Source organism: Struthio camelus, chromosome 6 (genome assembly GCF_040807025.1).
Source record: "Struthio camelus isolate bStrCam1 chromosome 6, bStrCam1.hap1, whole genome shotgun sequence".
NCBI lineage: Eukaryota > Metazoa > Chordata > Aves > Struthioniformes > Struthionidae > Struthio > Struthio camelus.
In genome coordinates, this window is record NC_090947.1 from 24,716,004 (window position 1) to 24,738,466 (window position 22,463).

The 22,463-nt window shown below is 39.5% G+C and overlaps 2 protein-coding genes across 30 annotated transcripts in view; one reads left to right on the forward strand and one right to left on the reverse strand.

Annotated features, from left to right (window-relative positions):
- XIRP2 (xin actin binding repeat containing 2) overlaps positions 1-997 on the reverse strand; it is a 101,947-nt gene extending 100,950 nt beyond the window's left edge. For 7 of the 8 annotated variants that reach the window (XM_068948710.1, XM_068948712.1, XM_068948707.1 and 4 more), the window contains exon 1: positions 730-857. Coding sequence is in view for 1 of the 8 variants with exons in the window: in XM_068948709.1 (XP_068804810.1) it covers positions 730-882 (153 nt within the window). In the remaining 7 variants the exon portion in view is untranslated. Of the gene's footprint in view, positions 1-729 lie in introns of all 8 variants that reach the window. The other variant, XM_068948709.1, reaches the window with a different exon arrangement.
- Positions 998-1,062: 65 nt separating this feature from the next.
- The window catches only part of LOC104144940 (sodium channel protein type 2 subunit alpha), a 166,164-nt gene continuing 144,763 nt past the window's right edge, over positions 1,063-22,463 (forward strand). For 16 of the 22 annotated variants that reach the window (XR_011141929.1, XM_068948743.1, XM_068948735.1 and 13 more), the window contains exon 1: positions 1,235-2,419. The gene's annotated coding sequence lies outside the window, so the exon portion shown is untranslated. Of the gene's footprint in view, positions 1,189-1,234; positions 2,420-22,463 lie in introns of those variants that run through there. The other 6 variants (XM_068948733.1, XM_068948734.1, XM_068948741.1 and 3 more) reach the window with 4 other exon arrangements.

Consider the following 22,463-nt stretch of genomic DNA (forward strand, 5'->3'; position numbering starts at 1 on the left):
ACAGAGACAAAGCAAAGCGGATGTCGGTCGGCACTGAACTCCTGTGAATTGGTGCCATTCAGTAGTTTAGAAACAAAACCAACTGATTTGACAGTTAGTGGGGTCTGCTGCCCTCTCTTCATCTGTGGGCCCTCTCTGCGAGGTTATCTCAGCTCCCCGTACAGGTTCACGCTCCCCCTCACGAGCGCAGGCTTTGCCACCACTGCGGCTCCCCAAAGGCAGCGGAGCCGCGGCGACCGAGGCCGGGTGCGCGCTGTGGGCAGCGCCGCGGTGCTCCCCTCGCCGCCGCCGCCGCCGCCCGCCCGCCCGCCCGCCCCCTCGGCGCTGCCCGGAGAGGCGCCAGGTAACCGGGCCCGGCGCGCGCGGGCGACCGTTAGCGCCGTTGGCGCGGCGCCGCGGGGGGCCCAACGGCCGGTTCTAGGCAGCGCCGCGGCATCGCCCCAGGTGCCGCCGCCGCCGCCTCGCCTCGCCTCGCCCCGCGGGGCCGCGCGCTCCCTCCCGCTCCTCCGCTCACGCGGTTCGCGGCAGTCGGGTAGGTGGCGGGACGTTTTCCCCTTGCCTCAGCCGCCTCCCAGCGCCGGCCGGCAGGGCAGGGGCGAGCCCTCCGGCGCTAAGGCCGGCGTTAGCCGTCGCTGGCGGCAAAGAGGGGCGGTGTGAGGCAGGGGGAAGACCCGCACGGCCCGTCCCCCTTCCCCCGAGGGGGAGGGTGTCCCCGGCCTGGGCACTTACCTTCCTGCCCCCTGTTGCCCCGCCGCCCGGCTCCTCAAAGCGGCTCCTCAGGTCCTCCAGGGCGATGGGGAAGCGCTCGATCCGGCGGGGGCCGCCCAGGGGCTCCTCCTTGAACACCTCCGTCCTCCCGCCGTCCGCAGGCACTTTCTCCATGGTGCTGCCGCGGCTGCTTTTATCCGGCGCCGGGCCCCCAGCTCGCCCCTCCTGGCCCTCCGCGGCGGCGGGGCTGGCCTCCTCCGGCTGCGGGGACCGCGGGGCGGCGGCCGCTGGGGCGGCGCGGCCACTCCGCCCCGCCGGGGCTGGTGAGCGGCGGCAGCGGCGGCTGCCGGCCAGGCCGTACTGCCCCCGGGGGCCGGGTCTCGGAGCCTCGCCGGACTCCCATTTCTGCTTGAGGAGCTCCAGGGAGCCCTTCTCCATGGGGAACTCGGCCAGCTCCAGCGTGCCCTGCCAATGCAACACGTACGTGGGGTTAGAAGCAGGCGGGCCCCACGCGGGCGCCCATAGCGCGCAGCTCCTGCCCGCGGCAGAGCCGAGCCTGAGGCGGGCTGGGGTGGGCCCGCAGCCGTGGCGGGGGCAGCTCGGGAGCCCTCGCGGGTCGGCCGACAGGCCAAGGCACAGGCCCGTGGACAGGGACATAAGCCATTTCCCAGTGGAAAGGGAGATCCCAGCCAAGCAGGAAACAGCGGCAGGAAAAAGCCAGTTCCACTCCACTTCCTTAGAAGCACAGCAAACCCGTGGAAGAACTATTGTATGAACCAAGAAAAAACCGAAAAATCCCAAACACCTCATTGTTTAGGGCTGGGAAAAGCATCATTAGTGACCTTAAATCCAAACATGGTTATTATTCAGGTTCATGGTTTGGAGCACATCCAAGATATCCTTGTCTGGAACAAGTTTAAACTTATCTGCCTGAAATTATATAAAATATTTGGGTCAGAGCAGTGCATGCTCACTGAGTGGAATCTGATTCCCAAACACAGGTTTGTGAATGTGTGCTTGAACGCCATTACACCTACTTGCACACATCAGGATACACAGATATCCAATGTGAGATGTTGTTTTCAAATGGCATATCCCTGGCTTTTAAAAGAAGTGACAGAGGTTCGCTTGAACGGTGTTGGTTTAAGAGCTGGAGTGCATGCAGCTGGATGTCTGACCACCAAGGCTAGGGACCTGTGCAGCTGGACAAATTTAGGACCTTTAAATTACCTCTTTCAAGCTAAGTGAGTTTTATAGAAACCACTGAACTCCTGTTTATTTGTTTGTTTCTGAAAGGAAAGGGGGAAAATTTTCGTTTAAATAGAAGGAATTGCTAACTTCCAAGAGTATAGCGTTGAAAGAGTACATCTTGAATGTACGTTGAAAGAGTACGTTGAATGTACATCTGTGAACTGTCAGTATGTGGATTTACCATGAGCACAAAGTGCAAAGTTTGTGCATAAATTCATTTGTAATGTGGTGCCAGCACTTGCAAGAAGAACGAACCTCCAATACTTTAATGACTAAGTTACAGAGTAATTAAGCCTTGATCTCTGTTTCTGCACAATCCAAGCTGAAAAAAACAGTAACAGTAAATCCAGATTCAGCATCTTTTCCAGGTAGCACTTCTGGAACTTTATGCAGAACTAGTGCAAGTTTTAAAGAGACGCTCCTGACAAATCCTCTGATGCATCAACTCTCATATTAAAAGGTAGGTGTGAGGGTTGTTCCTTTTAGGTGAAGAGACCCCTTCTGATTTCAAGGATTTTGTTATGATGAAGGAGAGCTACTGTTAGAAATGATGATGGTAACCTCATCACGACTGTTAAAACAGAAATTGTTTAGGTTTGTTTTCTCTAGAGAAATTACTTGTATCGATACATGGTTCATCTGTGCGAAGATGTCAGTATTGTTAAATATTTATTCTAGCAAAGTATACTTTTTCACTTTGCATATAGTTAGAAATTTTAGAGTCGCTGACCACTGTGAACTTGCGTTTCGTCAAATAGTGCAATTATAGCTGCAAGGAGTGGAGGGTACAGCATGAAGGATATAGAAAATAATTGGAGAATATGTAGCAGTTATTGCTTACACTGCACATTTATAAAATAGAAAGGGAGAAAAGACAGTATACATTTCTGTCAAGTGATTTTTATTAATCCACTGCTAATATTTGACTCTTTAATCATTTTTAATTTGTCTTTTTTCCTAAAACGCAATTAGCAATTAAATATCTCAGACTAATAAATAGTCACTAGAACTTTAGTTCAAGGACCCAATGTGAAATGAACATGAGCTACTAAAACAACTTTCCAAGCTTCAGGAATGCTATGAACTAAAATTAAGGAAGACAGATTTTACTGAAGTCACTATATGCTACCAATATATAAAAAGAATTTTTAAAAATTAATTTAAACATATTAAGAGGAAAAAGGGACTAGTGTATAATTTAGATCACTGAGTTTGGAGGATCACATGATAACAAGTGCATTTTGTAGGTCAAGAGTGCAGCATCTGTACCAAGGAGATTAAGTGAGTGAATTTTTTCTTCTATTTCTGAATTCAAGAAGTAGCATGCTAGGCTTTTATGGAATACCGAAAGTTAAATTTAACATGCTGCATATTTAGTATGATGCTTGGGAAAATTCTAAAATGGCTGAGATTAATAACTCATTTTGGAAAACAGTCCTTTTGGAAAATTGATGGCCTTTCTAGCCTGCCTTTAATCAATCTTGAGACAGGCAGCAATAGTTTGAATTGTACTCTGAACCATCCATAAACTAAGAGATAAGCTGCTGTTCTGGATACAGTGTGGACAGAGGCAAAGCAAAAGTAGGATCTACTCCTGTATCTATCGCAGTTGATAATAACACATGTTGGGCCCTTCCATGGAAGCAACTTGTGATCTAACAGATTTCATCATGGTAATGGTATATGGGTGTTTTTTATTCATTGGTTATTAGTAATGTCTATTAAATATGCTGGAATTGCTTGTATTTTTTCACTTTGTTTTTACAGAGTTGCAGCTCTTTTTACTTCTGCAGAACATGTATTTTTGTTTTTTTTTCTTTTTTGGGTTTTTTTTTCAGACTATTTATAGAATATGTGCTTTCATACAGCTAAGAAAATAATCCAGAAGGACCTTTCCTGAAATACCATTATAGTAAGAGTTAGTCTATAGCTATTACAGCAGGTATATTAAAAAAGCTGTAGTGAGTTAGGCCCAATATCAAAGTGCATGGAAGTTACTGTAAGGGCTAGTCTTGATGCCTGTGAGTTGTTTGGATCTGTGGCAGCCACCACTCCCAAACACTAAACAGTTTTCCACCTCCTTATTAAAATATATTTTAGCTGCGCACCTACTAGATCCTACAGTATTATAAGACAACTGTATTGTTACTGCAGGTATAATCAGTGTTTTGGTTCCTTCTTTCTGTGGAAAAAATCAGAGCTTATTGCAGCATTATGATAATCCAATATAATTCTGTTAAGAATGGCTTGATGTGCTAAACAGCTAAAAAGAATTAATTTTTTTTCAAAGACCTCAAAATAAAAGCCATTGGATATAGTGTTTCCTGTTGTTTAAAAGCTGAACTTTTAAAACCAAATCCATTAAAACATAACTAATGAAGGCATTTTACAGCAAGAGTCAATGAAAAGGGTCAGTGTGTTGATACAGTATGAATATGCTAATTAAAGAGTGTTCAGATATTTTATTCTTAAGGTTGCTAGCAAAATTGCTATCTATCACAAACGGAAAAGCAGCAAGCACTCAATTAGGGAGAATTTTTCCATCTGAACCCGAGAAAAAACTTCTTCACTGTGAGGGTGACTGAGCATTGGAACAGGTTGCCCAGAGAGGTAGTGGAGTCTCCTTCCCTGGAGATTTTCAAAACCCGTCTGGATGTGATCCTGGGCAATATGCTCTAGGTGACCCTGCTTGAGCAGGGGGGTTGGACTAGATGATCTCCAGAGGTCCCTTCCAACCTAAACGATTCTGTGATTCTGTAATTTCAAACAAAGTGGGGCTAATTAATGAGTGCCTGGTAATCAGTGTGTGCTGCACTGAAAGATGTTGTGACAGGTGACTGCTGGTTTCTTTTAGATTTTATACAGCTGTCAGTATTGTAGAGTGAGACAGAGCATTTTAATGTAGCTATAAGATAGAAGGACTGCTGTATAGCTGTCAGGGACATAATACTTCTGTAGTCTGGAAACACATCGCAGTGCAGTGCTCCTAATTGCACACTCCTAATTCTTCCAGCAGGTTAAGTACTAAGTGTTGATATCAAATCTTTTCGGTCATTTGACCTTCCATGTTCTCACAGAAGCTTATTCCGTCTTTCTCACAGTACGTTTGGAAAGGAAAATTAACGTTCTGTCATTTCCCACCAGTTGCTGTAATCTGCTACCCGTTTCCTGAAATCAGCTCCCAAGAGGTTTAATTTCAACATTTTCTGCATAAACTGCCCTGCAGCAAGTACTCAAAGTTAACAGTTTTCATCTCTCATTCAAAATGAGGTTAAATAGAAAGAATGCATCTCAATTAATAAAGAGAAATAAGTGTTAACAAGAACTGAAACCAACTGCTGCTCAGCCACTTAACCACTGAGGTGGCTGGGATCCTGACTAAAATCTCAATTCATTAGCCCCTCCCGTCTTGGCAAGACAGTTTGTTTTTAACTTCAGATTCATGCTTACATTTGACTGAATTAAAATTTATGTTGTGGGTGGGTTTTTTTTTGAGTCAAGAGTCTTTAAAAAAGAAATTCATGATCCATGTTCTTTGAACACAACAGGAAAGAGTTTCTTGGCTTACAACTTTTACCTCCTTTCCAACCAGAATTTGGCCCAAGAATTCTCTCTCCTTTTTCTCCTTTTGGCAGTACCAGACTGTGAGTATGGCTAGCATCGTACTGTTTCCCCTTCACTGAAGCAAGGCTTCTCCTATCTTCTCCCCTTCCTGCAGGCAAAACAGTAACACCCTTCCTTCCTCTACCACGTGTCTGTTGTTCTGAGCTGTGTGGTTCCATCAAAGATCCAAAATGGATCTGACTTCTAACCGAAAATGAAGGGCAGCTGTTAGACTCACCATTTGCAGAATGTTTAAACCTAACTCATAGCTGTATATTACAAATACTCCTTTTTACATTGCACCCACAGATTGATTTTAGAGTATGAAACTTTTTTTTTCCCTAATTCAAGTGAGTGTATTTATGCAAGACGCACATTCCCCTATGTTTTGTGGTAAACTTGCTTCTGAGCCCTCATTCTCCTTAGTTTATGGACTAAAGCTTGTTTCTCTGGCAAAATATGATGTTTTTGAAAGAATAAGATTGCAGATCAAAAACAGATTAGGTTAGCTAGTAAGCAATCATTCCGGCAGGAACAGATGGTGGGATTTTTGTTAAATAACCAGGTGACATGCTGAGTAGCCTTTGAAATTAGGTCTTTGTGAAAGCTACCTATAATTTGTTTGTGTGTTTGCATTTATTTTATGAGGTCAATGATAGGATAGTATTCAAATACTGTGCAATTCGATTCTAGGTTTTTCTTTTCCTGCTTTTCTTCTCTGGGACCCCTTGGATCTGTCTCCCACTGGTTTCATAAGAGGCCTACTTGACTTCTTCATCACATTTAATAAATCTGACAAATGTGCACTTTTTCTGGGCAAAAACTAAAGGAAGACTTAGGGATTTTGCAAATGCATTAATTGCAATTGTCCAGTATGTTTCAGGGTTTTTTAAAAACAGAAGTTGTTGATACATGTATCTTCACAGTAGGATCATTCAAATGGTATTTTTCTTCCTGCATTACAAATGAGGTAATTCCCCTTTTACTGTTCACAGACTAGGTACTCAATTGGTAGATTAATATATTCATGAAAGTAATTAAAAGAGCTTTTCAGAACAACTGTAGCAGTTCTGCTGTTTGTGCTTTTGCAAAATGTGTTTAAAACCACATTTTCTTCATATTCTTGCTATCTTAAATGTTTTTTGCATGTGAACTCCTTCATTTGTTTAATATCAGTAAATAGAAATTATAACAATACCAGTAAAATGATACAGTTTACTTGTAGAAGTAGTGTGTAGTCTAGATGCATTCGTTTAGCGATATTAGGGATGACATAACCATGTCTACTATGCTGTGGATGCCTAGGATGTCCTCTTCTGACATTATGAGAGTTCTGTCAGAACAGCTGTCATTTGCCCAAGCCCTGATGATGAAGTTTCATGTTGTGTTTTTTTAATAGAAAAGTGTCAAAGGGTTCCCATCCAATCAGGGAAAAAATATTAGAACAGAATCAAAGCTTTACTGGACTTTCGACAGATCTAGCATCAATGTAACTGTTAAAATATTATACACTAAAGTAGCTTATTTGAGGGAGAAAAAATTACTTTTATTTCAACACAAAGATCTAGCCTGTTAAAGTTTCATGTGGGGACACAAAGCGACAACAATCTCTGTTTATGGACCTCAGTGGTCTATGACCTGAACCTGTAGTAGTGACAGAAAACTAAATGTCTCCCTTTCCTAGCCAAATTGCTGCTGAGTCACTTGGCTAGGTGCAAAGAGAAAGAAAATTTACAGTCCTGTGGGTGCATGAAGCAATAAAAAATTTAGCAGAGTGAGCAGGCGGGGAAGTAATATAACTTTAATCAGCTTGTGTGGGACATAAAGCTTACATATTGGGCTAGATTTCCTTCTCCCATGATTTAAAAAAAACTTGTGAGGATAGAGCTCTAGATGGTCTCCCATGCTGTTTAATCAAGCTTTTGCTTTGACAGTTCCCCTTCTATCCCACTCTGAAAGTCTGGCTCCAGTTAACCTGTACTCTTACCGCCTTTGGCAAATTCTGAGGAAAAGAGAATTTAGAGAAGGATCAGCTTGTTGAAAGTGAAAAATTTTATGTATTTCAACCCAGTGTGTTTTCCAAACCACTGGGATAAAAACCACAAGATCCAGAGGAGGCTGCAGAACAAATAGCAGCTGACCCCTTAGTTTATGGGAATGCTGGGGAAGAGAAATGAAAGGGAGGACCAGTAGCTGCATTAATTCTCCTCTAGCTCTAGTGAATAACATTCACTGACTACTTTTCTCTAAGTAACATCTTTTCTCCACTGAAGACTTCTTAAATGTGCACATGATAGCTGGGTGCACACTTCTGGCACGTGGAAAGCTTGCAGTTTCTTCTGCAAGTAAACAGAGCCTCAAGTATCTGTAACATTTCTACATTTACATTTCAGACACTTTAAAAAAAAAAGCAGCTCGGACAAGTGTATGAAAAGAACTAGAATTTTTTTTTTCGTTACTACAGAACTAAAAGCGTTTTCAGAGTCCTAGTCATATTTGGAGAAAATAGATTAATTTGGGCTGTCATTTAATATGCCAGCCTTTATCTTGATGCAAATATTCATAGCTAAATTATAAAACTTTGAGAAACATCATTTCAAATATAAATTGTGAGTGACACTCGTACTAGCAAGTGCTACAAGGTTCCACCAATCTGAAGTGAACACTAATTCTCAGTTAACGTTCTGCACATCTTACACACAGGCTGCCATTGACACATTGTTTCATTTAATAAGAGAGGACTAGAAAGCATACATTATTCATAGGACTAAATTAAAGGAAATACATGTTTATTTTTTCTTTCTTTTATCTTCTCATTCTCACTTTTCACATGCACAGTATCAGGCCCCATGCTAAATAGCCTTTTTCAAATAAATCCATTAAAATGCATATTTGTAATGAGTTTATCTTACCACTGTGTTCTTTTCGGTCAGGTTTTTCTGTTGTGACTCTGCTACAGTCGTTGTGTGCCTGTTTAAAGGAAGACAAATTTAAACATTCTCTAATTCACTAGTGTTATTTGACTAATGAACATGAAGCTTTATAGACAAACGTCTGATAGTAGTTACAAGACACCAAATCTCTTATGTGCTCGTCTTGCCAATGTATTATTTAGTGAGGCATGGAGGAAAGACGTATGCTTTCTGCCATACCTCTGGCTGTACTGTGTGCTCACCTTACACTGCTTAGCAGTGGCAAAGGCTGGAGGCAACAGCTTTTGTTTCAACACTCTTTAGCAGAGAACAAAGCACCCTCTGGTAAAAAGTAATTTGTTCTGAAGAAAAGGTTTGGGAAAAAAATACAATTGCTAGCTCCTAAGTCAAACAGATAAGAAAGTGTTGTGTACATTCAGTACTATATGACATTGTATTTAAATGCAGCTGGCATTATTGTTTTTCAAAGTAATAAACATCATTGTTTGTAAGGGTTTCATCTTGGATCAAAGCTACAGGAGAAAATGTAGAAAGAATTTTCAAAGATAGCCCTCTCCCTTTCATTCTGTTTTCCTCTGCTGCATTACAAGGCTGTTACTCTCCTCTTTTTTTTTTTCCCCTCCCAATCTGTAATCAAATTTTTTAGAATAACCTCTAGAAGTTTTTGACCTTTCTAGCTATTTTTCTAGTCAAGAGAATTACCATATTGGTTCTATTCCACATTATATTGCTTATGAGCTCAAACAAATTAAGTCAGAGAAAGAAATACATTTGAATGAGCTATTTTAAGTCTTAAAACTTGGTTAAAGAATACAACTTGGCAACTGAGGAAGTTACTGCTCCTGAATTGAAAAAAAAAACAAACCAAAAAAACAAACCCAAAAACCCCAAGCCCCGCACTTAAAATCATACAGATGAGTCAAGCATCTTATAAATGCAACACTGACATCTCTTTAACTTGATCTTTCAATAGGACGTAGATAATTACTGACTATATGAAAAATGTGGAGAAGCGTTATTCTCCAGTAATGGCAAATGATGCATTTGCATCACTTGTTACACATTTGTGGAAATTCAGACCCAAACCCTTACAAGCACATGGCTTCCATTTAAGAAGTCCTATTTTAACTAATCATTTCACCATTTTAACTGGTGAAAAAAAAAAGGATGGTTATGACACACTGGCATTTGTATTATTAACCACAAGTAAAATGTACTTCTAGTATTTAGCAATACAATCAATTCCTACTGTTGCTTCAAGATCCCTTTAAGCAACATTTGGTGGTTCAGAATTAGCAAAAATGCAGTATTTTGTTCCAAGATTGCATATACTGCAGAAAAATAACGCCTGTATCGTTGGAAGGTTTAAACAGAGTTTCAGAATTGGCATAGAGATATTTATCCTAACTGTAAACAAACTGGAGTGGTTACTGAAAGTAGTCAAGGTTCAGCTGCATGCAACACTTTCTCCTTTTGGGGTACTTTTTACTGTTAATGGAAACAGATTTGACCTAAACTGAAAACACAGTAGCCTCAAAAGTTCTTTCTTGAGCTCCAGATGTACCACTTTGGTTTTAATAATTTATTAGTAGCACAGTTTGTGTATCGATTCAGCTGATTCTCCAGCTGAGAGATTCAAATCTGAAACTTCTAAAGTTTTTTTCTTTTTAAACAGTTGTTATATCCTGGTTATTTCTTCTGCTGCTGTTTTATGCAAGGATCTTTTTTCTTTCCTTTTTTTTTTTTTTTTTGGCAGGCTGTAAGTCTTTTGAGCAACTAGCAAATAAAACTTTTAGTTTAGTTTCTTTTCATCTATGTGTTTTCCCTCTATTTTCCTATTTTCCTTCTATAATAGAGATATCAAAGAGTAAAACATAGAAACTTTCTTGTTTTAGTGCCCCTGTTCTTGGAGGAAAAAAAAATCCAAAATTAAACTCAACCACAAACATAGGGACATACAAAAATAAGAAAGACATCATTGCTGTTTAAGAGCTGCCTAGAGAATATAGAATGTATTTAGAATATATTTAGAATAATTTTTTTTCCCCCCTAGTTCCTGAACAAATCATGTAGTTGATTGCAAGAGACTGTAGTGAGACTCTGGGGACATTTATGAAACCCTCTGGCTTACCTGTGCTTTGTGCACTGCGCTAGGATTCTCATTGCATTCACTTTGTAGCTGTTAGGTTCTTTATATAGTCTTTTAGGAACTTTAGAAAGTCAGGCTTCCAGATATATAACCTACTCCTTCCTCCTTCTGCATGGGAGCACAGGAAGAATGGTCTCCCACCCACTAAAGGGTATAATAACCCCATTGTTTTATCTTTGATTTGTACTTTACTAGCTGTTATTCAGAATGAAAATTACTTACGTTTGTCACATACTGCTATATAAGGTAGTTATAGTTTACTTTTGAAATTTATCAAATATAAATAGCCTGGCAGAAAATATGAAATTGTCTAAACTTCACTATATTTATAAATAATCCTAATGAAATGTCTCCAATTTTAAATTGCTAATCTTCACCAGCAGTATCATCTTTTCATTTGGCTTCAGTTATGCACTTTCTAATGAAAAGAAACAGGCCAATTGCTGATTTAAAATCAATATGTTGAAATAAGCACATAGTAAATATCTGTCTTGCAGTTTCCAGTTAATTGAAATTCACATTTCCCTTGAAAATGTTCTGCATTGCACACTTTTTTCCCATCTGGACTCTCGTCTGTGCTTTTACAGGTTTGATATATCTGAAGCCTTTCATGTATAGTATTTGAGCAGTACTTGAATATGTGCATGCAGAAAAAATATTTTTGCTGTTTGCGTCTGGAAATCTGCGTAATGTTCTGAGTATTGTTTGAGTTGCCGAAGCTGTAAAAACAGGGATCACAGACATAGCTCGGAAAAGAGAAACCTGTTTCCTCAAATCCAATTTTACTTCATCTTTTGATTATGGACATTATCTACATTAATTATCTAATTATGTTTTGTGTATTATTATATGTATTACTTGTTTTGTCCTACTGGAGTGGGTGCAAAACTTAGCCTTCCAGAGAAGTGGCAGGGAACTGTTTGAATGTTTAGATTTGTTTGTTTAGTTTATATTAGGAACATTATTTATAAAACATAGAGTAAAATGAAAATGTGAGTAAGGGAAGCAGCTGTCACAAAGTAGTGTATGTATGTTTCTATAGGGTATAGTATGTTTTTTATCTGGAGTTTTTCTCTGGGGGAGTGGGTTTGGGGTTTTATGTTATTTTTCTGCCTGTGCCTAGTAGAATAATTGCTGTCAGTGAGAGGGGCTGCTCTGCAAGGGAAGGCAAGGTGGGAGTTGATGGTGACTGTAAGGTGGGCAGAGGTAGTGGCCTTACCAACCAGAGTGCAGCACCACTTTATCCGAACATGAAGAGCAAAGCAGGTCTGATGACAGAAGTCAGGTTCAGTCAACAGTACAGTAAGGGGCAGATGAGTCTATAGTGACAAGGTAGATTTGAGGTCAAGTCTGGAAGTGAAGTCAAGCAAGGCAGGATCAGCAGGGTATGAGACTGGCCACAGACAAGACTTGCTACAGGTTGGCTCAGGCAAGGACCAAGGGCCTGAGGTTAAGTGCAGCAGAGGATCCAGGTGAGGCTGTTCACAGCTCTTTCTCACAACTTAACTATTTTCACACAAGTCTGATCCAAGGTCGCAGAGCTGCACAATGTCTGAACTGGCCTTGCACAGGCAGCTAAACCCCTGGGGCTGGGGGAAGGAGGTTGCTGAGCTTGTTAATGTACTCAGGGCTGTGAATGAACATAGTACCTACAGATGGGCACAATTCACATTAAGTTTGAGATTGTTACATGTTCATTTCGGTTTGGTTTTGATGCATTTTTTTTCATATGGGAGAACAACTTTTCTGACAGAATCAGTGTTGCCTTCACAACAGCAATCAGCATATAGGATATAAATGCCAGAGCAAATCAACTAGACACTCTATATCAGCCTGCTTCCATCTTCTGTTAGTTAATCCACCTGTTCGTAGTATTTAAACAACATATAGCCTTTTGGTAACCTCCTACCTAAGGGATAGATGAGTCACTGTTACGGTGTTTACTGCTAATGTGCCGTTCTCATTTGCTGTTAAGTTAGCACTGCTTTATACAGATAAAGCTCTGCAAGCACAGCTACCGTCTCCATCTGAGTGCAGTAGAATCCAGCTGTCCCTGAGGACACGTTATACTTACTGGCATATACAGCAGATACTCTCCTGCAGTGTTTTCTTAATCCTTTGTCTTGCCCTGCAAATGCTTATCATGATGCTTTGAACATGTTTTCTTCCCTGCATGACCATTGTGAATTCTAGAGAAGCTGATTCAATGGCCGGAATATCAAATAAAATTCCCAAGCTCCTGCAGGACTTTGATCATTTTTGCAACATTGGATTTATTTTTCAAAACTGAAGTTCAGAGCAATTAAAAAATGAAAGCTTGTCCAGTAAGGCCTTCCCAGCAGCAATCTGTAGCCAGGTGCTTTGTCAAGCTGATGTGGACAGCCTTTTCCTCTGTAGAAAGCTGCCTATTTTCTACATATAGGTGAGTTCTTTGGTGGCTGTTTTTCCAAAAAAAAAAAAAAAAATTCATGACCTCTACTCTGGTCAGATCTATCCCCAAGCCCCAGATATTTCATTGCAGGTTCCACTTTCCTTAAAGAACTGTTACAACCTGTGACAATCCCTGGACTCAGACTGGGTTGCGTTGTTTTAAAGAGGACAAAGATGAGCTTTTACTATGCTGAGACAGGCTTTTTCCATACAAAAGTTCCTTTTTATGGAAAATCTAGAATAAATTGATTGTTCAGAGTAGGACGGATATTTAAATTCAAAGTCAGACACTGCCATTCTGGGTTTTAAAAGGTGATGAATATGAATCAAGATACGAAGGTGAAAACGCAGAAAAACAAAGCTAGACATCATTAGCATTTTTCAACAAACATGAATGAAGACTTATTGATGTAGACTCACTGATGATGTGTTAATGATTCGGAGTTCCGCAGTGCTCCCCAGCTCTCAGTTTGGCACATTGAAGTATATTTGTAGACTTTAGTCTAGAGGGATTCTAGTAATTTAAAGGGAGCTGATACAGTCCCCAGGAGTCAGAAATCAAATGCAGTTTCTGGTTCTGTCTTCCTCCCACTATTGCTTTTCCTGGGGTATATGAAGGAACTCTTTCTTGTCTAGATTCCTGTGATAGACCTTCTCTTTCTTATTCTAGTTCTGCCTTTCGTATTGCTAAATCAACTCCTTGTCACTGCAGCAGTGGTAACTGATGAACGTTCATAATTTGAAGACAGGTAATTGCTACCAGACCCTTTTTTTTTAATTAATTTGCTGCAGTTTGTTTAACACTGCAATCCATTTGTTATAAAGTACTATTAAAATACTGATACACTGCAACACTAAATATATTTTTATGGTCTTAATGTGTCTTATGTCTCAGTGCAGAGTCCATGCCTTGTTACCGTGATGATGAGAACATTAATGGTACAATGGAAAGGAAGGGCAGTGTAGGTTTGGTATGGATTTATATGATGCTTTGGTATTATTCTAAATTTCTTAACAAAGTGTGATTACAAATGTGGATAAACATTCTCAGAATCAGCAGCTTGAAGGCGAGGCTGTAGATGATTTCATTTACCATGTGGAAATAAGAATTCCAGAGACTGCAGCTGAAATTAGGTGTTGTGGCTCATTGCATGAGCCTACAATTCTCCAAGGACAGATTTAGCTTCCAATACAAAAGGAAGGCAGTGTATCCAATTTGTTTATATTTTCTGAGATGCCAAAATAGTAGAAGGTCTGTTGAGAGAGGGTGTAACAGTTTCACCCTCCAAGAGACTGAATGCTTGAAAGAAGATGTCAATGTTGTTACTAATGAGAGCTAACCTATTTTATTTCAAGTGGTGGCACTCGTGTGAATCTGAATCTACCTGTCCTCACTCCACTTTTTCATTCATTGTAAATCAACCCATATCCATACTATTTTCATCAGTTTAACTTACATAGATAGACAAGTCTGAGTTAAAGTCTCAGTGCTACTTGTGAGTGTGCTCCAACAGATTCATTTAAAGGACTGGAGGGGACTGCCTCATGGCCTTTCTCAAAGTTCTTCATGGTAGCAAAAGAAGAAAAGGAGATTTGCTTCTCCTTATCATTCCTCCCTACTAGAAAAAATTGAATGCTCAGCCCTGCTCTGCCACATTGCCAAATCTTGTAATTTTTTTTTTTTTGAGTCAGACAGTAGTTAGTGCTGTTCTTGGAGCTTCAGAGATTGACAACCAGAGAAATCTAGTTTTCATTTGATAGTATACTTCTGGGCCTCATGGTTGCAGAATAAAGCTAAAAAATAGGCACCATAAAAGGAGAGTAAAAATAAATAAAATAATGCCTAATTAGTTTTGTGAAGAAGGGAAGGAATGTGACTGCAGCATAGATGGACATAGCTAACTTTCATCCAGCTTGGTAGGGTATGAGAGGCCATGCCATAGAGCACAGTCCATGACTTCCTGACCGTCTGTGGAGCCTCAGAGGTGTGTGTGACCCGGTGTAAGCTTTGCACTGCTGTAGCTACTTTGCTTGCAGTGGTTTCAAGCTACTTCAGGTGTGTCTGCAGTCATTTGAATGACTGCAGTCCACATTTTATATTTGTATTTTTATGGTAAGCCAGCTAAAAGTCTGTATAAATCAGATATGTCCAAGGTCCTACCTCGTAAAAAGTTGGACAACAAGTAATGCATGCAAGCTAACAGTGTAGAGCTGGGTTTATTTTATGTCATTCTGCTCTGATCACTGAGAAAGTGATAGCCTTCACAGGACACTTGCAGTGTTTTGTCTTGACCGTTTGCAGTACGTAAGCTAGTCACACCATACAGATGTGTGGAGCACAGACATGATGATGATGATCTTAGAATAGCATTATGGGAGGCTCAGTGCAACTAAACAGGGTTTTTTGCATGCCTGTTGGCCCTTTTGTTATAATAAAGAACCAGAACTTGTGTGCTTTTCCATGATTAAAGGTATTGTTACTGCTTTGGGGTTGAAAGTTGGTGCAAGATTGAGGAGTAAGATTTTGCTTGTGAGAAAATGAACCAGAGAAACATCTCATGTAACAAATCCCTCAGGTGACACTTACATGGTTTATCTTGCTGAACTGCAACCTCCACGCTACTCTGATTCAGTACATTTATTCTCTCTGTGATGCAGAGTACATCTGCTGCTTCCAAATGTATTTAATGTATTTTTAATATAGTTTTCAAATTTATGAGTAGTTGAACAGCTGATGCAGTGAATGGGCTGAGGGATGTACACGGCCAAGCCACGTGGGTAGCACTACTCTGCATGATTAGAAGCTATGTAATCAGCCAGTGAGCCTGACATGGAGTTGTTCTGTGTCTTATGTATCTGTTCTAACTGATAACATATAGTTAGAGCCTCTGCATAATGCACAACTAGTTCATGCAGAACATGTAGTAAGTACAACATGCTACAAAAACTAGGCAATTGGGAAACAGGTTAGCTTGATTCAGCCTTGAAACAGAGGATACTTCTGGGCGTGAAACAGAGTATATAAAAAGCATAGTGTGGGATGAGGGAACAATTTAAGGGGAATGACTAGGAGCTATAATAGTTGTAACAGAAATATCCTAAAACTGTAGACTGGCCCTGGTAGTGTCCTTGACCTGAAGTAGAACTGAGCTGGAGAAAGGTTTAGGGGAAGAAAAGTAGCACAGAGTATGCAGAAGTAATCTCAGTTTACTGGATTGACTTTGTTATATAAAGCTGAAGTAAAAAGAAAGCAGGCCATAACACTAGTAAATTGGTTTGTTTACAGATTTGACCACTTGACAGATCTGAAAGGTGTAAAAGAACACTTAATGTGGGGAAGTCTCAAATATACAAACAGCAAGAACAAATGTTTACAGACTAACTATTTTGGTGGCTCTTTGGTAGATAATTTATTTTACATCATAGAATGATTCAGGTTTGAAGGGCCCTCTGGAGGCCCTCTAGCCTTACCTCCTGCTCAACAGAGTGCTAACTTCAAAGTTACAGCAGGTTGCTCAGGGCCTTGTCCTGCTGAAAATTCCCAATGACGGAAATTCCACACACTTTCTGGATAGCCTGTTTCAGTGCTAAACCATTCTCACTATGAGCTTTTTTTTTCTAATATCCAGTTGGAATTTTCTTTGATGCTACTTGTGTCTGTTGTTCCCTGTCCTTTCACTATGTGTGTCTGAGAAGAGCTTGGCAAGCTCTTTTCTTACGGTTACACATTACATAGCAGAGATCTCTTTTTTCTTTTTTTTAACCTTCTCTTTTCCAAACGGAACGAACCCATCTTAATTCCAGTGTGGCTAAGTGTAAGTAGCTGGTTACTGTCTCCATGTATGAGCATACATGCCAATATAAAGGTAGGACAGCATGTTCTTTCAGATACCTGACATTTCAGATTTCCTTTCCGAAGATGTCTGCCAGTTACATCTAGTGACAGAGTCTGTTATTCTATAATCTCTCCCCAAATAAAGTTTGTGTCCCTAGGGACCCAATTTTGATTGAAGTTTTGGTATTTTTATTATCTTTTGGTATCCATAAACAACATTTATTGTCTGTTTTTGCTGTCAGCATTTAGCTAACTTCAAATTCTCTCTTACTGCTAATTTGGCATAAGTATTCAAACCAGCCATGGTGTGTAACCCTTGTTTTTATTTGATTTGAGAAGAAACTGTAATGTCAAGAAATGTACTCTTTGTGGATTTCTCATTTCTCTAGTATGATGGAGACTTTCTTGAATTTCAAGCTAAACTTCCTCATCCAGTCAAAAGCTTAAAGGATTCTGCAGCTAAGTGTACCCTCTTGCATGCTGTGTCATGTGTTTTGCAATTCGTAAAAACAGACAAAGCCTTATTTTGAAAATTGCAGACTATAAAATATACAAAATAATACAGCGATTTAAAATATGTAAAAAATACAGTTTTTTCCACACCTTTAAAATAGTAACAAAGTAGTACAGCAGAACTTACTGTGCTGCAAGCTGCTTATAATGGACCCATGCTTCAGTCTAGCTTTTAATGAAAAGTAGTTAAATCTATGTGCAGAAATGCTTGGTAAATACACACAGGGAGTCAAAAGTAATTTGCAATTGGGGTTGAAGTAACAGTGCCACAAAGTACTTCTCAGGATCAGAATCGCTTCTTTCTTGCACTTGACAGTTATTTACATTTGTATGTAGTTGGTACACAGATTGTTCCCCACCCGCCAAGTTTGATCATGGCTAAATGACTACAAGGCAACAGGGAACTAGGCACTTTGTTTTATGGTGTATTTTAAATGGAAGGTTTAGAAAGTTCATGAAGAATATTACTGAGCATGAAATCCCTATCCTGAGGCTCATCCGTCTCTTTTCTATACTTTACGTAGTTCTTACTATCTCTCTCAGTTCCTGTCCTTATCAACTAGTATAGTGCTTATATACACTCATACAGTATCTCTTACAACTAAACTTTCTGATCACTGTAACTGTGGAGAAATGTTTAGAAAATCCATGTAATCTCTTCTAAACAATTTTTATTAGAAATATGTCAAAATGAGAACATACTAGATCGCTATCTGATTAGTGTTATTCCAGAAAACTAACTTAAAGCACAGTAATCGTAAGGCTATTTGATGTGTGTTGCAGTCCTTTGAAAGGAGCTTTTTTTTGTTTAACCTTTCTAAATGGGAAATTCAGAGGGGACAGCAGAAATCCTATGCAGACTTCTTGGTACCTATGGGGAGTAAATCAGCAAGAGAAGTCAGAAGTTTGTAATTATAATCATATAACTCAGTAATAATTAAACTCAAACATCAGGGACTTGGTTGAAACAACTCAACATGAAAACGTTTTCTGTTCTCCTTCTCCCTGCAACACATCCCCAAAGACATTTATTAAGTGTCAGTGGCATACAAAAACAGAATACCCTAATGTAGACAGGTAACGTGTGACTCTAGATCACCTTTTACCATATCCCTGAGCACTGAGTTGCTTTATTAATTTGAGTTATATGATGGATTTCAAAGTAGGACTCAGTTTATTTCTATGCAGAGCAAGTGAAATTGAAAGAAGGATTTTATAACCTTGCCACTTTAGCCAGTGTTCTGGGAGCTCTGAATTGCAGCCACATATAACCATTATGGCTCCATCCTGGCAGGAATATATTAATCAGCACAGAAAAGAGTATCATTTTGTGACTATGTGAACAGAGAGTGATCATTGGCAACACACATTAAATGTCTGGGTGAAATTCCCAGGATCATGGCATGATTCACTCAGATTGGATAACTCTAAAATTAGTCAGTTATTTTCAAATGGAAAAATTGCAGTTGGCTGGTTTATTGGTAAGAATGTGTTATGTGTATGTTAATAATCATTTTATTATAATTTACTTAAAATAACTGCTATTTGATTCCAAGGGACAGTGGATCCATTAAAAACAGAGCTGATGATAGTGGTTGGTCACCCTTCTTACTCTAGAGAGCAAAGATAACTGCATTTAATCAGTCACACTCCATTATAGGGACAAACATTTAGGATGCTAAAATTGTGCTCTTTATGTGTCTCAAAATTGGCTGACGAAATGACATGACATTCTTTTCAGCTTGATGGGTTTTTGCATAATACTGCTGTATCTGAGCCTGGAAGGAGCTTTATATTGCAGGATCATGAAACATTAATGTTTCAGTCATCTCTGCCATCTTTCTGAGCCTAACATGAGAAGGACTTCTGGTCAAGTTTTCCACATGAAAGCCAGTATTACTAAAGTATATTATTTAAATTATTCCCAATAATTCTTCTAATAGGTAGTGTTTACCGTATGTCTCCATGCTGGAAAACATAGGGTTCAGTGGAACAGTTATGAATCTCTCTTAAATTCTCTCCTGGGAGTATAGGCACCTTTCATTTATTCTCTCCATAGTTCAGCTTGGCAGTATTTAATTTAGCTTTCTTTCTTTCTACTCTGATGTGGTACGGAGGGTCATTATTTACTTGTCCTACTGTAAATATTATTTTCTTACTCTGTGGCCTATGTGAATAAAGGCAGGAAAGAGTGTTTAGAGGGCGGCAGCACATGAGAGCTTCCATATATTAGAGGCCTGCACACTGGAATCAGTCAAGGCAGCTGGCATATATAACCTTGGATGTCCATCTTTCTTTAACGCTGTTATATAGTTTGAAAATGATGTGTATGAAACAGAGGGGAGAAAGGTTTCAATTAGTTAAGGGAAGCAGAAAGATCAAACTAAGTGCATGGACAGGCACTGAGCAGCTGACATAAGGAACTCTCAAAAGGTGAGAGAGGCTAGTCCAAGGCACATTAGAAAACGTCTGAGCAGTAGAAAAAAGAAAAGAGGTATTAGTATCAAGATAGGCCTTAAAAAACTGCAAAACCAGGGAACAAGGCAAATGCTGGAAGGCTGAGGGAGTGGCAGCTCTTGTTGCCGCTGTAGTTAAATATCTTCAGGGGAATATCTTCTGACTTATGGTGAGGAGGTAAAATCTTGATGTGGATCACTTCCAAATGGTATGGTCTGAAATAAGAACTATAAAGTTACTAATTTTCCCTCTATTTAGCACCTGATTTAATTAATCTTTTAGTCTTTTGCAGAAGGGATTTAAGGTGAGAATGAGAAGGTGGAGTGTTGTTCATAGCAGTGACTGGGCTCATCCTTTGCTCACCGCTAAGAACAAGAATTTTCCATTGGAAATGGTATGTGGCAAAAGACAATTAAAAAAAAAAAGGAGGAGAGAGGGTTGTGTTCATTCCACCACAAAACAATAGGAGCACTGGAGTAAGACATATCTTATTTTCAATACAAACTCACGCCGAAGAGGATCAAATAGGTTCTGTGACATTATTATTTCAGTGTGCAAGCAATAGACATTACAAAAAACACTAACATAGGAAAGTCGATAAAAATTAGACATATAGGTCTAAACCTGTGGTGTTAATGTGTTTACTGTAGGATCTAATACATTAGGACATTGCTGTTAATCTCTGCATATCTCTCTTTACAAGTGATTGCAAAAAGTTAAGGAGAAAGGAAAGTGAGACAAAGGTAACTGAGTTTAAAAAGGTAGAAATTCTCTTCTCAGGCTGACATATTCTTGCTTATGTACCTCAAAACTTTACCCGTTTATACACTAGAGCATCTAACAAGTAATGGATCTAAATAAAAAAGGTCCAAGATGAGCTTTATGCTGAAAATATGTCTGTCAAAGTTGGAATTTTCCTGGTTCCGTTGTAATTTTCGAGAAATCTTTGATTATTTATGTTTGAGGGATCACATACAAATCTCACACTTTCTGTCCATTGTGATTAATAGATCTTTAGAATTCAGATCGATTGAAGCCTGATTTACAGGGGGGGGTTGGCATTTTAACGGAAAAGTGTGATAGATAGATTGTTACAGTTTTGAAAGTACTGAGATGGTGCTAACTAGAATGAAAAAAAATCCTATATCTAACATGTAGGGACAGCCTAGTATAACTATATGTAACTGTGACTGATATTATACAAAAAAGTAGTTTTGCTAATGTGAAAGAGATCAATAATGACAAAAATACCCTCCAAACAAACAAAGAGACTTAAGCCAATTATCTTGCCTTGAGTTTAGAGAAGGAAAATAACTGTTGGATGGGAGCCTTTGGGAAGAGCTATAGAATTGCTAACTTTTGGGTTTGGATTTTTTTAATCTTTAAAATTTAAGAACAAGATCAAATGAAAGTGTGCTGTACAATTAGAAGGAACAGTTGCATGCTGTACGATCTTCTGAACTCCAGATGTTCCTTGCACACCTTCATATTCTTCCAAGTGCAGTGACTCTTTTGGGTATGCAGAGAATTGAGGATGAGATCTGAACTGTTGAGATGTTTTTCTTTTCTTTTTCTGTTCTGGTCAAGGGCACATCGACTTAAACAGTTTTCAGATAGAGTAAATTATGTGTTCTGTTTTTATTAGACCTTTTAAACAATGTTATTTCCCACATATAACTGCAGAGCAGGTCCAGTTGCATTGTACTAGGAGTGGATTTTGAACAGAATTGACATTGAAGTGTATGATATTACAGGACACTTTGAAAGAGAAGTTAATTCAACTAGCTTCTTAGAAGGCCAGTTCAGACGACTCTCATCTGCTCTTTTACTGGATGTGTCAGAGAACTAGGGCCCTTTCTCAAAGTGAAAACCTTAAGAAAGATAAGAAGAATTAAGATACTTTAGTCAACAGACAGGTTTGTAGCCTCAGGACTGGCAAACATTAATTTGGAAAAACAACTATTATTTACAAAATTTAGGCATTCAGGTTCGCTAACAGTTTTTAGGTTTCAAGTAGCCTCATTTTACTACTTTTTCCCTCTTACAAATAAAGTTTCTATCATCTACCTGAAATGGCACTGCAGGCTATCTTTACCTACTGCCAGTGTGTTCTGCAGGGAGCCAGTCTCTTTTTGTCTCCATTGGATTTGCAAGAGCGATATCAGAAGGAAATGAGAGCGTTATGTATTTCATATAAATGAGTCTCTTCTCCTCTGCATCAAGAATTGAACTTGCCTGCTTCCTGCTGTCATCTTCTCTGCATTGGGCTACACTTCTCACTTTGACAGTCGGGGAGATTCCATTACTAATAGTAGCAGAAATAAATTGTTCTTCTACTGGAAAGAGATAGTGCCAAAACTGCCTAAAACTCTGAACAGAGAGCAAAACATTTCTTGTTGCTTTCTCGGATAAATTACTGAGTAAGTAGAAAAGAAAAAGATATAGGAGTAATCAGTTTTCCAGAACCTGGAGTCAAAATTAAGCTAGAGCTACATACAGTATTTTTTTTCAAGCTGTTACATTTACGTTCAGATGGATCCTTATTGTACTATTCAGTTTTCAGTTATATGCGCAGAGAGTCAAT